The sequence below is a fragment of the Lytechinus variegatus genome, chromosome 15, assembly GCF_018143015.1.
Source record: "Lytechinus variegatus isolate NC3 chromosome 15, Lvar_3.0, whole genome shotgun sequence".
NCBI classification, from domain to species: domain Eukaryota; kingdom Metazoa; phylum Echinodermata; class Echinoidea; order Temnopleuroida; family Toxopneustidae; genus Lytechinus; species Lytechinus variegatus.
In genome coordinates this window covers 29,082,452-29,098,410 of record NC_054754.1, presented here as the reverse complement: position 1 = coordinate 29,098,410, position 15,959 = coordinate 29,082,452, and the positions used below count along the sequence as shown (strand labels likewise).

The following is a 15,959-nucleotide window of genomic DNA, read 5'->3' as shown; positions in this document are numbered from 1 at the left end:
ATTCAAGCAAGAAATCATATGCACAAATCGTCTTTGCATAGTTTGATTTGTTCAGTCAAGGTTTGAAATTTAATACCATTGTGTAATTTTGTTTTGTTTCAATATGAACAGGGAATTTTTTCAGATTTCAAACAATATTCATGCATTCTTCAGTGGTGCACCAAGACCTGTAATGAACACTGCTTTCTGGATGCAGTTTACAAAAATAACCCTTATGACCCTTTGCTACTCAGAACAGGCATGTAATATTTAAAATACCACTGCCATTCTATGTTGATATTAGTATTAAGCTATGGATATTAGTGGGTGTCTATTGTTAATTCTTTCTTGTCTACAGAAAATCGGTGACCCTCTGACAAGTCCAAACCAGTCCTATAAAGGCTATGGTGGTGGAATGTGTACAGGACTTACTGTTGTGGCAGGTGGCTGCTCCGTCCTTGATATGATACCCCCTCTGGAAATGGTACCCTTGGGCAACAACGTTGTCCCGTGCTCAATGACTCTCTCCTCGCACAGCAGCAGCGACGGAAGCTTGCAAAATGGTGCAGGACCTAGCAACGGCCAAATGAACCAATATGGCCGTCTGCTCTCAGAACAATCGATGGGCAAGAAGCGCAGGGGCAGGAAACGGAAACGAAGGCCCAGCTCCGAGAATCTGGACGATGATACTAGTAATGATAGCCAGACGCCTGAGGTTAGTGATAGTCTCAGAGACACAGATTCAGAAATCAAACTATTAACTCAACAAAGTCCGAGCAAGACGAAAGTGAATGGCATCACCGAAGCTGTTTCACCGTTTGGAATCATGCACTCTGTTTCATCGTACTTTGGTGCTGAAGGACGTATTGCTTGCGGTGAGGGCTACAAGGTGCTTGGGAAGCGCATCTGTGTCGACGGCAAGGTGCAGTACTTGATCCAGTGGGAAGGGAGCTCACCGTAATCCATAAGCCCTGTGCCTTTTTTGAAAAGAGAAAGTTGCATCCTGAAGAAAACTGCTCTTTGAGCCCTGATGATCTCTATGATGGAAGAGGAACTGCAAAGGAGTTTGAGGAATATGGCTGTTAAACTTTCCATTCTTATAGCAGTATTGGCATCAATGTACCATATGGAATATATGCAATTGAAAGAGCAACACTATGCCTATTGACCACCATAAAGCACTTTCCAATATGCATATGAGTGAGAAAAGCGTGCAACATAATAGAAAGATTGGCTTATAGATGCAAAATGGCATATTAATGGGGTATTCAGGGCTTCCATATAAGTAAAAAAATATGTAAAAGTAAGAAGGTATCATGATGCATATATAGAGGAATTCATTGCCTTGGGCATTTGGTGACGCGGCATTATCATTTAGCTGCATCATAATGTTGATACGGACAGTGCATACCTGTCGAACATAGATTGGCTTTAGCAAGTCTTCTTAAACATTGTAGAATACCATGATGAGATCTACTCGGTCCACTTTCCTTTACAGTACCCATTTAACCCTAATAAAGACTGGAGGGGGGCTGATTCGGCCCCCTCTTAACGTGATAAATCTGCTGCGCAAAATGTTTTGACCGCTTCACTCGCTGACTTTAAACTTTCCAGGCTTGCGCAACTTTTGAGATCAAAATTGCGACCCCAGGATACGCGGTTCTGAAATTAGGTAACATTTCGTGAGTGCATGCAGTTCCAAAATTGCTCAAAAATGTGAATTTGTGTTCAAATCTAATGCAATTGCAAATAGTGTTTTTAGCCAAAATTCATAAATGTATCATTATTTTTCCTTTTACTGATTAAAATCAATGAATTTCATCTTGTTTATGGTCAAAATAGAGTCCCCAACAATTTCCATTAAGAAAACGATGAAAAACAAACAAATCAAAAAACTAAAAAATACTACGAAATTTAGGAAGCAATGAAATACGTAAGAAAGTAAATGCAATGTTGACATTTTTAAAAATACATTTCATCAGATTTCTATAAAGAGTCTTTGAACCAAAAATTAGCATTTTAGGGGCACTATTTACTTAATTAGAGCAAACTTTTGAATTGTATGCATAAATTAGCACAATTCGCAGTGAGATTTTTCGCAGAATTTGATCTTGTAGTTTTGTGGATTATGCCGATCATGCTCAGCCCCCACCCCCCCTCCAGTCTTCTTAGGCGCCAAAATGGCCCAGTCTCTTTAGGATTAAGACTACCATACTTTTAAAAGTTCTCCAAATCAGGAAGATTTCTACAGTGATGACATTCCGCTTTTATGTAGAGCTTAATAAATTGGACCCTGGCTTTTTCTACGTGCATATATTGACTTTGTCCACTCCTTGGGGATTGTTAGATACTCCTTGTAGTAAAGGAGTTAAGTAACATTTGAGTATTTAAAGGGAAAATTCTTCTGTATCCAAAGCCCAATGCATTACTCCATGTTCTTTAATTGGTTATAAACATGTGATGCATTGGAAAGCATGAGGTACTTTTTTGTAGAGTTTACACAGTTATGATGTTACACTACTGGAAATATCCAAGGGAGCGTTTCATGAAAGGACTTGTCAGATGTTTTAGCTGACAAGTCCTGTTTTATCTGACAGTTACCATAGTAACAGTGCTTCTCGCCAGGAACTTGAGGAAGCACTATGTTTCTGGGTTGTATGTCTGTCCGCTTCATTATTCGTGTCATTCCATTTCAGAGTTATTTAGGAAATCCTCGAGACCATTCAAAATGAGCTTGTTCTAGCAGGAATCTTACAATATCAGGATTTCAAATGATTGAATAAAATTATATTAGGTATATTACACCAAGAAAGTAAGAAATAAGGATGGAACAAAACTTCTACAAATTGTAGATACAAATATAAACAAAAATACAAATTAAAATTGAAGTCACTGGGTCTGTTGCTTAAAATTTTTGCGCGCCCCCCCCCAAAAAAAAAAAAATCTCTGGCAAAAAAATTGCCAGAGTTTTTCTTTTATGCAAATGGCCCCTTGAAAGACCAATGTTAACAAGCGTGGTCAGATAGAGTAGATGTAGTTTAAAGATCAACGTAAAGTCCATAAAGCTAGTATTTTACAGAGCAGAGCTGATATTAATTCAATACTTGAGTATTCTCTTTAACTGATGTTTGCTTGGATAAAACACTTCGTCTATAATGGTAATGACCCAAATCCACAAAGGTGGTTTTTAAAGCCCTCGGTTGAACCCATGGTTTATGCAGATTTCCTGTATAAATTACGCTTATTTACCGCGTACATTAAAATATGTCCAATGCTGATGTGCGCTTTTGTCACATTGCGCCAAATTGATGCCTGTTGCCATGGTTAAGTACGCTATTTTATTCATGAGTCCACTGTTTTGAATTAGTGAGTCCGCTTTTCAAACAGTGGACTCATGAATGAATAGCATTTCTAACCATGGTAACAATGGCGTCAATTTGACGCACTGCGACAAAAGCGCGCATCAGCTTTGGACATTTTTTATACATGTGCCCAATATGCTGTAAATTAAGTGTAATTTATACAGGAAATCTGCATAAACCATGGATTCAACCGTGGGTTTTCAAAACCACCTTTGTGAATGCGAGCCAATGAGTTCATGAATTTGGCCTGCTATTTTACCTTATAATTGAGTCACCTCTTGGGGAGAGTTATGTCAATTAATTTGAAAAATCTCAGTGGAACTTGAAGGTAATGGTCTTTGTATTCAGGTATCCTGAGATGGAAAGAATTATGTAGCACATAATTTGGCATTGACAATGTGATGTCACAATGAATCTAAGAAAAAAAATTACGGTTACGGTTGCTAAGTAATGAGCTTAATACGTAAATTTCTTGGCCAGGGGACCATTTCATAGCTGTTCGAAAGTTAAAAATGAGTTTAAGAACAACTGGTGATCCTTTTTTGTGGTAAATGATATTCACCATTAATGTTCATTGGTGATTATTTAGCACACATGAAAGGTTGACCAGCCGTTCTTTAAGTCGCTCTTGACTTTATACAAACAGCTTTACGAAACACCCGCCAGGTATTACAAATACTTAGTTGGAGTTGTGCTTTGATAATCCAAGCTTTGCATGACAAAAACCTCCATTTGAGAACACTATACCCCAGTTTCCCTCAATCAATTCTCTTCTCCAAGTAAGACAAACCCTACTGCCCCAAGCAAGCAAGATAAGTATCAAAACACCTGTTTCATGACCTCGGTCCGAAGATAACACAACAGCCCGAGCACGGTCCCTGCAAAGCATGCTGCCATTTACATGTATATTCACTTACTTTCCTTCGTTCGAAATTGAAAATGGACTAACATTGAATTTCTGAATACAATGTGCCTTTGAAAACGTGATTAAAAATATCGAATACAATAATTTCATTCCGAAGGTCCTACTACAGGCAGAGAAGTCTTACGTAATAGCACAGCTGTTGTTTATAATTTCGTCCCTGGCTCAACGCTCATAATCTAGCCTGTGGAGGTGAAATTGAAACAGCGGGGATTACCTGGCCAAGCGGGATTGATCAGGCGGGTGTTTCATAAAGTTGCTCGTAAGTTAAGAGCGACTGGTAATCCTGTCTTGCGGTAAATGGTACACACCATTGGCGATGATCACCAGTCGTTCCTAAAGTCGCTCTTAACTTACGAACAGCTTTATGAAACGGCCCCCTTGTCTTGGAAATTATTTTTGAGATTTTCAAAGGCAAATTGGGGTAAAATACCGCAGTTTGCAATCTGAACTGCAGTCTTTCTCCAAACGGGGGTTTGACGTAATGGTATCAAAAACCGGACTAGGTATTTCACAGTGTTCGACTTTTTGACTACATGTAGGCAATCAACTCCAGGGCCTGTTTCATAAAACTTGTCATTATAACAAACTTGCAATAACCGTGTAAAGCTACTGAAACCCGTCTATCTGACTGGCTGATGATAAATTTGTTATAGATATTGTGCATTTTTTACTTAAACAAGTCTTAGGGGGTGTTGCAAGAAAATATTTGTGTTCAATTGCAAATATTCTGTTGCAACTTTACAACTGGTAGATCAACGTTAACTGTAGCAAATCAGATTTAACTTCTTGTTTCAAGGAGCAGATTAATAATCAATCACTAATTTGTAATTAACTGTAAGACATATGGTTGATTTGGGGACCAAAAATAGACTTGCAATTGATCGCAAGTTTCTTGCAATACCCCATAAATGAAACAGGGACCTAGAACAGTGAGATGATTCAACTAGTAGCAGGGTTGGGCTCAATTACAAGGTAATTCATCAATTACATAATTAATTACTAGTAAATTATGAAATTGTGAAAGGGAAAGTAAATGTAATTGGGAAAAAAATGTAATTGAGTTCAATTACTGTCAATTTTGATTTTATGACCTTTTCATGTCGAATACTTCAGTATCAAAGATAGTAACAGGCAGAATCTGTGGTTTTTTTTTACCTAAACCTTCAACTTGTCTGTAGCAGTCTGTAGCAGGGTCTGCCCAACCCTGCTAATAGATGAATCATCTCTGTAACTTGGAGTTATGTTGGAAATAGGTGGTACTACGTACTAGGTACCGAATACAAATCTGTTTGATTTATGACTTTTCTGGAAAGAAATTGTAATTGACAAAAGTAATTGGTAATTGTAATTGAACATTTCTTCCATTACATAATTGTAATTTTTATTGAAGAAAGTAATTGAGCCCTGTCTAGTAATTCATTGAGTGGAAATCAGTTGTAAATTGTCAATTGCCATTTAGTCTACTTTCTATGACAGCCCTGTGTATGGCACATTGCTAGTTGGCTTTCATCTCCAAACTATTCATTTCTAAATTCATGCTTCATCGTCTTCTATATATGTGCCAAAAATACCTCTTACAAAAAGCATCTCTTTAACCTGAAACCTCATATCATTTGTTGTTGAACTTTTATTGGATCATTTATATCATGATATTTTCCAGACAACTGATCAATTGGCATATGGTTCTTTGGTCATGGTCAGCAAGTATCTATTTCTGTATATTTTGGTTGATATATTACGTGCTTCTGTCCGTTTCATGTAACTTTTGTATGAGTACAATCATAGATAAACAAAAGATTGCAAAGTAAATTCAGAATCGTAGAATTCATTTCAAAAACCTGGAAATTTTCATCTTGAATGCCATAATTCTAAAGTTAGTGAAAACAATTTCCAAGGGTAGAGGTCTCTTTGTATAGAGTTACTGTGAAGGGAAAGATCAATGTGAATTTGTGAACATTTTTCATTTCATGATGAATCTCTTCTGTTAATTTATTGTGAAATTGAGAATAAGCTTTGATTATTTAATGGATTTCCAAATTACCAATCTCAAATGTTGATGAAAATTGAAATAGAACAATAATGATATGTCAATACTGATTCACTTCAAGATAATAATATAATTTTTTTAAATACACTTAACTTTGTAGAAATCAGCCTTCTGTAGTTTAAATTTTTCACCTCTTGAAGTTAAAGCAAGATTTTAGACCTGATCATGCAAAGGCATGTGTTGTTTATCTTCTGTAAGTCGAATTTCTACAAAGTTGAACAAATTTCTTTGGTCCTGGACCAAAGAAATTTGGGACCGTGCCAAGAGATTTGACTTAGGCTTAAGTCACTACCTACTGATTAGTAGCCTGCTCGGCATGGCCGAAGTCGAGTGGGCTGTAAACATACTTAGTGGTGGCCGAGTAGTGCCCATTCGATTACACATTACGGAAGGCCGGACAAATCAGAATCTGTTTGGCATCTGAGCAGTAATCGGCTGACGACCCACCGAATGCCAGGCAGTCCCCCACCGGCTACTGGCCTATTTTTAGGTAATCGCCTGTCCGATCTTGAATTCGCCGTGAGATCATCGGCCGGTCAGAGATAGGTCGATGATCTCACGGCGAATTCAAGATCGGACCGCTCGACAGGTGTTTATCCTACGAGTTCAATTTTTGACGTAATTCGTTCGACGGCAATCACTCAATAACGTCGGTGCCAGGATGGCGACCAGCCGGGTGCAGTGTACATGTATTTCGGGCGGCGACTGCAAAGTAGGCAGGTGCCGCCAGAATTTTTACTCCACGCTATATCTTGAGCGGCAACCAAGCGATGCCCAGGCGAAATTGGCCAAAAACTTGCCTCCTGGTAGGGTTACACTTTACCTACACCTAATTTTTTTTCTTCAAATAGATAATAATAAATTATTGGACCTTTTGTAATACTGTTAACAGTTCAACGGAATTCCAAATAGAACAGCAATTACGTGACAAAACTGATAAACTTGGGGAAATTTATATGAATGTTTTTGGAAATTTTTGTCTTGTTGAATTGTTGGTCCTTGTTCTCCTTTTTTAATGTCATTCAAACTTTCAAAGTTTTGCTGGTTGATACAACTCAAGGAGATAATCATGATATTGTTGTTGTGTTGTGTACATGTTGCTGTTGGTAGTAATTGAACACTTTTTGACAAGTGAACCTCCATCCAAACATAGCATGGGCTTGTTTAACTGATATGAAAAAAAATATATGTAATTTCCTAACTCCTGTCTCAAGGTTTGACTGGGAGTATACCAGGGACTGTTTCATAATGAATTCTTGTACAATTTCTATTAGAAGTTCACTATCAGCCTATCAGGTTAAAGGAATTCATTAGCTTTTAACTGGTATTGCAAATTTGTTATTATATAACAAGTTTTATGAAACAGGGCCCCAGAACTTTTTTTGCAAGTTCTTACTTCTTAATGCCATGGTGCCCTTATTTTGTACTTTAATATTGTAATTTCAAATCATTACTCCTATATCCTCAAAGATCAATGTGTATTCGACTTGAATAATGTGAAGCTGGTTAAGATTTCTCCCTGAACCTTTCCATACTTTAGTATACCCAGTTGTTGTGTGTCCGGACGATCAACTTTAGAAAGTCATTTGGAAAAAATTACGAGAGAAGTTTCATCAATTTCTAGTACAAAATGTTAGGAAGTATTATAGAGAACAAAATAGAAGATGATTACAACTATTGAATTCATATTTTTAGTGTAATCGAGAGACAAAAAGAAGGCTTCAAAAATATAAAGTGTCCGGGCACCCGAACCCCCATCCTACTGCCAAAGCATCCTGTCCTGTCTCTTTGGAACCACGTAACACAAACCATAGTGATTGATCGTAGGGCTGATGCTCAGGCTAAAGAAAAATATGAATGACTGATTGAATCCGATGACCGGGGTAATAATATATCTGTAAAGCGCTTAGAAACGTCGTTCCGATGGATTAAGCGCTATATAAAAGCGGATTATTATTATTATTAAAATATATGAAGAGTAACGGGGCCCCTGAAAAATAGGGTAGGGAGGTCAGGATTTTTTTTTTTATAGACCTGAGCCTGAATCTCAAGCACCATCTCCAGGGGTGATAAATATAGCCTTTTCGATGCTTCACAAATATACCAACATTTTCATATTAAGCAAATATTAGAAAATCATTTCAAAGTGAACATTTTAGTGTGTACTGTACAACACCTTGCTGGTGAACAGACGCGACGTGATTTTCATCAAGGTGAGCGGTATAGCTGATCTCCCCCCCCCGCGCCCATGGCGTGACCTCCTTCGCAGCTCACACACATGCAGAGCTACCACATCGCGCTGCTAGTGAGGTCTGAGTGAAACACTTCCGGGTTTTCGATCGCGATCAACAGTCAACACGATAGGCAAAAAAAACATAGGGTCCCCGATGCAACAGTTTTCTTTGGCCTTATGCTTGATTACATTGGTCATTATGTGTGATCAAGTATACAAATCATTTGTACGATCACTTGTTATGCGTTGTGTCACAGCCCCCTGAGCTGTAAGTTCTTTGAATGTATACCACTGTTTGTATGCCAGATATAATCATGTGTTTTACATTGTTGACTTTTTTTGCAGAATATTTCAAACCATGAACAAGTGTAAAATGTTATAAAAATTATGTATCACAAAATAATAAAAAAGCTCACTTAAACATTATTAATCTGTCTTTACGCAGAGATTGTGTTTGCTTGTCATGAGTAAAAAATAAGATGGGAAATTACATTTCATATCACAAGGCCTTGTGGGTCAATCAGCTTTCTTTTTTTCCCTGTGGGTCTATATCACTAAGCATGCACTGAGAAAGAACTGGAAAAAAAATGAAAGAACGATTTAGCTTAAATGATAAACCTAAGAGCAGGGAAGACAATGAATATGTCAGTGGACCTCCAAGTGTGATGGCAAGAAAATTTTATCATCTGGTTTGTAATCACTTTAAAATAGAAGCACATTGATAAAATACATGTAGTATTTGTATATATTTGATTACATGGGCTCATATTTTGAAGTTCGGTCTAATTTGAGCCAAGGTATAACTGGGGTAAAATTATTTGAAGCCCAAAATTTTAAAGATTTGTTTATATTATTAAGATAAACTGCTCTTTCAGCATGATTTAATGATGAAGAAATCTGTTACAGATAGTTATTAATGAATTTGAATGTCAATTATTTAAAGCAGATAAATTGAATCTGTACCATTAGAGATAATTTCACAATTGGCCATCCATAGTTAAAGCAGAGATGCCAAGTTCAAAGACCAGCTATGCGTGAGATTTTCTGTGAATCTGAGTGAGATCACAGACATTGTGTGGGGATAGGCTGTGATAGTTGTGTGAGACAGAGATTTGAGGGGATGAACAAGAGTCCAAAATGCTTGAGTCTCACGCATAATGCGCGAGACTTGATAGCTCTGTTAAAGGTCAAGTCCACCCCAGAAAAATGTTGATTTTAATAAGTAGAGACATTTCAAACTAGCATAAAGCTGAAAATTTCATCAAAATTGGATGTAAAATAAGAAAGTTATGACATATTTATAAGTTTTGTTTTCTCACAAAACAGTGATATGCACAGCTCAGTGACATGCAAATGAGACAGACGATGTCCCACACTCACTATTTCTTTTGTTTTTTGTATTTGTTCGAATTATACAATATTCCATTTTTTACTATTTTACAATAAGGACCAACTTGACTGAACCATATAGTATTAAACAATGTTAATTCCAAATGTTCAGGGAGGAATGAATCATTGTTTCACTTGACAAGGAGAAATTAGAATATTTCATATTTCATAAATACTGAGTGGATGACGTCATCAGTCTCCTCATTTGCATACCGACCAGGATGTGCATAAAACTATTTTGTGAAATTAAGCAAAACCTTATAATAATGTCATAACTTTCTTATTTTACACCCGATTTTGATGAAATTTTCAGTGTTATGCTGGTTGGATTTTTCTGTTTTTATTCAAGTCAACTTTTTTTGGGTGGACTTGTCCTTTAAACTAAAGCTTTAGTTTAAACCAGAGTTTGAATTAAACCAGACTTCGGTGGTGTTTAGCTATATTGTGGTCGACCAATCTCTCAGGATTAATGTGGAGTGACATCACAACAACTTTTGCACATTTTGTGTATTTTGAAACGCACAGTATATACTTGAAATAAAAGTACAAATTGAGGGAATGGGGGGTCGAATGTACATGTACAAAGAGGTTGATTACTTCATGAAATTGCCAAGAAAGTAATTTGAGGAAATCTGAGACATGGTTTCGAACCGATTTTCCCCTTTTTACTTATTTTTTTCTAGAGTCCCAAGTAAGTGGTTTTACTTGCAAGTAGTCTTGACCCTTCTTTCCCCAATATCCACAGTAGCTTTTCATGCAGTATTCCAATAGTGAGGCTTGACCATTTTAACATACAAAGTCCTACAAACTGTCTGTATATTTATATCATAAAATTGAATTTATTAAGAACATGATTTTGTCTTGGGAAAACAATGTTTCCTCCTTCATTAAATTACACTTAATAATATACTTTACACTTTGTCATTGCAAAAATTGATAACATTGAATAATTTTCTTTGCTTGCTAAGGATCTACTTCCACAGATTATCATACCAAAAACAATATTTGGCTTTTATAAAATGCATAATATATCAAAACACCATCTTTCTATTACATGAGGAACATCAGTCATTCTGGCGTCCTAGCACACAATGTATAACTTTCTCCACTCCCTGGGGTGCATTCCAACAAGTTTCCAGCAGGGAAAACAATTACACAGGGGCTTAGGGTGATTTAGCCCCCAAAAAGAAAAAAAAAGCTCATGAAACTAAAAAGGGGCCCTGAAAATCCCCATTCATTGCGATGTTAAAGTGTATCTACTGTTTCAGAATTAGACAGGCTGTGAAAAATAGCCAACTCAAAATGTATTTTTTTGCCATGTTTTCAACCTTAGTTGCTATGCATACGACACTCGTCTCCTATCCATTTATCACCTGGGTGAAGAGAGGCAAAGTGCAGACCGATGCCTTACAAAGGAGGTTAGGCCAATGAATAAGTATAAATATTTACGTCAAGATATCAGTCGCCGTTTTTCATGCGATAATATAAATGAACAGTAGGCGAGTGCCTATGTAGCAACTTTTGCAGAAATGTCAGGGGAATCGAACACATTTAGGTGAATACAGGTGTATCTCAATTTACCCGTAAAAGGCGGGTAAATTCACCTAAACACTTGATATTTTTGTGTTAAATATTGCGAGAAAATGTTTCAGGACTAATATTCCTTTGAGTCTACCACATCTTTTTGACATTAAGACTAAATCAACTTCTCCCCCAACCCCTAATCTGAATATTCAGGCATCAAAACGGCCTAGTCTTTATAGAGTTCATCTGCATATACTGTAGCCCAATCATTCTGGAGGTTAATCTGCATGTGGTACATGTATTGAGAAATTTGCAAAAGATTCTGTAAAATTTCTGGCAGTACGAAGAAAAGCCATGCAGCAAGGCTTTACTCTCCTTAGGTAACATAATGTTGAGTTTTATTGAAAGGCCACAACACTGTCCCATCTGCATACATGTATTGCTGTCAAAGCTGGCAGCCAGACAAGTTCATCACTGAATACCAGTCTTCCAAACTATTCACTGGCTAATCCATAGTATCTCCATATTTGGTCTTCTTTGAAACCGGTCCATCGAACTCGTCTTGTTCTCTCTGTTCCGTGACTGCATTTGAAGTGTTTCCCTGTAACGGCTGTGGTGCGATAGATTGCTCTGCTGCGACTGTTCTGGGAGATGTAACATTGTCATCGTTGTAACCTGATGCTTGAGCTGTTCTTACCCAGTTCTTCTGGCAATCTCTGGATGCTATTGATGCCACAAGGTAGCCGCAGGTAATGGCTCCACCTTTAAAGATTAATAATGGAAATGATCATTTGCTCCACAGATTTATGTTTTTAAGTTTAAGGCACCTGAATCATGTAAGGCCAATTGCAAAATGTAAAGTGATCATCCTGAATAGGTTACATTAAAACCCTCAGTTTTGCACAATACAGAAAACAACTGAAAATCATTCACAGAAAACTTGGGAACACAATTCATCCTAAATGTGTTGTTTTTCTCAATACAGAAAACAGAACTGAAAAATTCACAGAAATTTGGGAACAACGTATTCATGGAACTATACTGAAAACAATTTTTCAGACAAAAAGAAACCGAATTACAAAAAACAGTGAAAAAATCATCAAAATTTACATAAAATCAAACTGAAGTAAAATGGTGGATCTTACCAGTAAATTTTCTTAAGATTTTCACAATTTACAATTCATCATCATGTTTTATGCTTTTCACCAAAACAACACAGAAATTGATACTCAGAACACCGATCAACACATAGCTTGCATTCAGAAAAGAGAAAACTGGGAACTTTAGGATTTATATGTGATTGTGATCTTTTACCTGCTATCGCAGAGACTGTATGAGCAGAAGTGAACCTTGGATATCTTTGTCGGGCATAGATACTAGCCGTTAATCCACCAGCAGCTCCTGAAAAGCAAAGTACAATACAACGATAAACTATGAAAGAAAAAATGAAAAACATACTTAACATCAGTGACAAGTTGACTAACATGTCACATCTTTTGTGTATTATAGCCTAGCCAAGGCCCAGTTTCATATAGCTGGCATGATTTGTCCTTTAGCAATTATTAGGTTGTTTTATTTCAGTAGCTTTTATTTGAATAATGTTGAGTAATGTACTGAGGGTGATGAATGTGGGGTCAATAGGCAATATGTGTTTGCAACGCTTGTGATTTAGGTGTTTCTAAGCTATGACAAGCTAAAAGATAGTCATCGTAAAATGATCCTGAAATGATGAAGATTTTGACAAATGACAATGATAGATAATGATGGTAATGAATATGACAATGCTTGTTGAAGATTTAGATGACCATATTGTTGATGATGACAAAGAAGATGTTGCTGCTGATTATGATGGTGGTAATAATTACAATTATATAGTAAACTACAGCGCATGCTCCATATTTAGGACAGTTCTTTAATCTCATACTAGTTCCACTGGTGAAAAATCTCCCTCAGTAATTAGCATACTGAAAAGAGGATGATTTTGCTCAAAGACATGAGCAAAGAACATCTCCTATGGGCCGTACTGTAGTAAAGTAATCAAGAGCAGATGAAAATCATAATACAATCAAAACAAGCGTCCAGATAAGTAAAACAAAATATATTTTTCTGAACAAATGTGGAGTATTTGAGGGGTCTGTGCACACTGTCACAGATTTCTTAACATGTATATGACTCATATGATAAACTCACCTGCTATAAAACCAATGAAGCCCTTCATAAACGCCTTTGACTGGCATCGTGCATAGTCCTGGACACCCTGTAATATAGATTAAAATAAATTTGAAATGTTTGAATTTCAATACATTATCAAACAATACTAATTCTTTGTTGTTTTATCTCTATCAATTTGAGATTTTGGGTGGCTGTCTCAAGAGGAAGTTGCAGCTGTAGGTTCCAAAGCCAGAAATGCCTATCCCAGTCTGGAAAACCCCAGCCCAGGGGAGGGAGTCCCTTTTAACTGCAGGTAAAGTTAGTTCCATGTCATCACCTCACTCACCCTGTGGTTCGACCTCCCCCATTGTCCCCCTTTGTCATGATTGATAATTCTTTGTGCAACAGCATGTGCGGGGGGCGGTTACAGGGGTTCAAACAGCCTCCCCTTAAATTTGTTTGATATCCACCCCCCCCCTATGCCCCCTGAATTTTTTCAAGACTTTTTTTTTGCTTGTCATTTTTTTTTTCATTTTGGGGCCTGGGGGACAGAAAATGACCTAACACTGGTGGTGAAGACCTTTCTTTTTGGGGGTAGAGGGGGGTTGTCAACATTTTCTGTACGTGTAAAAATATAAATTTTTCAGGGATGTGTTTTCCTGTTCGTGGGCTTCAAATATCACCAACACCGATATTTGAAATCACAATTTTCCCAATATCTGGGGGTTATTTATTGTTGGTGAATGGGGAAATTACATGTAGTTCATGAACACCAGTCACCACCTATGTTCAGTTCAGCAGACATTCATTTCAAAACCAGCACTCAACTGCTCAGGTTCTCAACACAAACTGCCGGAAATAATCATATTTTCCATGTTTTCTGAGGTCAATCCGATATCCCAACACCAGTATCATTTCAAGTACAATGTACGTGTAGCTCGCGCTGTCACAATCAGCTTAGGACTTAGGTACATTCATGGACAGAGGCTAGGCGCGCCAAGGCAAGGGGGCCAGACGCAAGATGCCTGGCCCGGCTCGCACCGGGAAACTGGCGAGTTATATCCGCTGGCGAACAACAAGAGACCGCTCGCCGATTGTGTTCAACTTCAATTGTTAATGTCAGAACGTCAGACTGAAGTGAAAGCTAGAACATAATTAAGACAAAAATCTTTACATACCGGATAAACATCATCATCAAGATCTCTAATACTCTGCAAAACCATGATTTATTTCACTTCAAACGTACCAGAACGCATTAAATATTGCTCGATCGCGATCATGCAATCTCGCTAACTGTAAAATATTATGTTACGCAATGCCAATCCTGAATTGAAATATTCACACATTTTCACGATGTAAACAACTTCTTCTTCTTCTTATATTGGTTTGAGTGGCGATTAGTCATATTTGACTATTGTCGCCATTTACTCTATTAATAAAAATCTCACTTCTCACATAATAAAATTATTACCAATAATAATTTATACATATGTGAAATATTTTTCATGTGCATCCTTCTAATATGAAAAAGGGATGATTATGGTACAGTTTGCCGTAACTCTAATCAAAATGGCATATAAACAAATCTTCGCCAAAAACAAACCGCTAGCTTCAGCTCAGTTCCAACTAGTTGCGCTTGCCCTGTCCTTTCAAGATGCAATCATACCGGTCAGCACGGTACATTGTGCCGATTTTTCGGACGTAAATGCCTAGGTCACCCATGCATAGACGAGGGGGCGCTAGTGTACCTGTGCTTACAGATGGGTTAAACATTAAAATAATTCATTTCTTCTTTTTTAAACAACAACAAGGCGAAAACACTTGTGGGCTTTGTTAGTTATATGTGCAGAACATATTGTATATATTATATCATACATTATTATATATATATATATATATTTTTTTTTTCTTTTCACATTAGACTTGTACAATCATATCCTTTCATATTTCTTAATAAACAATACAATATAAAAAATAGTACATCACTCCTTACTAAAACGTTTCGTTCTTGAAACGAAACGTAAAAGTGCTTTCTGTATCCCTGGATCATCTTTTTTTAAATACTCCATTATTTGTCCAGGCTGTGATTCATTCAAATCTACAAGGAGCATTGATCTTTCAATTATATATTTTGGACAATGTAAAAGATAATGTCTGACAGTTTCTACCTCACGACATGTATCACAAAACCCTGTTTGATGGATCCCTAATCTATGTAGATCTTGGTTAAGACCAGCGACTCCAAAACGGAGACGATGGAGTACAGTTTCCTGTCTCCCTAGATTGCATTTATATGAGGGTAACACTGATGGTTGCAACTCTTTCAGTGCTGAGTTAGTTTTATTCCAT

At 37.1% G+C, this 15,959-nt stretch overlaps 2 protein-coding genes across 3 annotated transcripts in view; one reads left to right on the top strand and one right to left on the bottom strand.

The window, feature by feature from the left end:
• LOC121428593 (metal-response element-binding transcription factor 2-like) overlaps positions 1-1,754 on the top strand; it is a 30,497-nt gene extending 28,743 nt beyond the window's left edge. For both annotated transcript variants that reach the window (XM_041625345.1, XM_041625346.1), the window contains one exon: positions 338-1,754. In XM_041625345.1, coding sequence (XP_041481279.1) covers positions 338-940 — 603 coding nt within the window. In that variant the 3' untranslated portion in view covers positions 941-1,754. The remainder of the gene's footprint in view (positions 1-337) is intronic.
• A 9,876-nt stretch (positions 1,755-11,630) lies between these two features.
• Positions 11,631-14,930, bottom strand: LOC121428547 (transmembrane protein 141-like). Its single transcript, XM_041625243.1, has 4 exons — positions 14,789-14,930; positions 13,650-13,716; positions 12,774-12,860; positions 11,631-12,221 (listed from the first exon to the last, which is right to left on the bottom strand). The coding sequence occupies exons 1-4, from the start codon at positions 14,831-14,833 to the stop codon at positions 11,965-11,967; spliced, it is 456 nt and encodes a 151-aa protein (XP_041481177.1). The 5' UTR covers positions 14,834-14,930; the 3' UTR covers positions 11,631-11,964.
• Between the last annotated feature and the right edge of the window lie 1,029 nt (positions 14,931-15,959).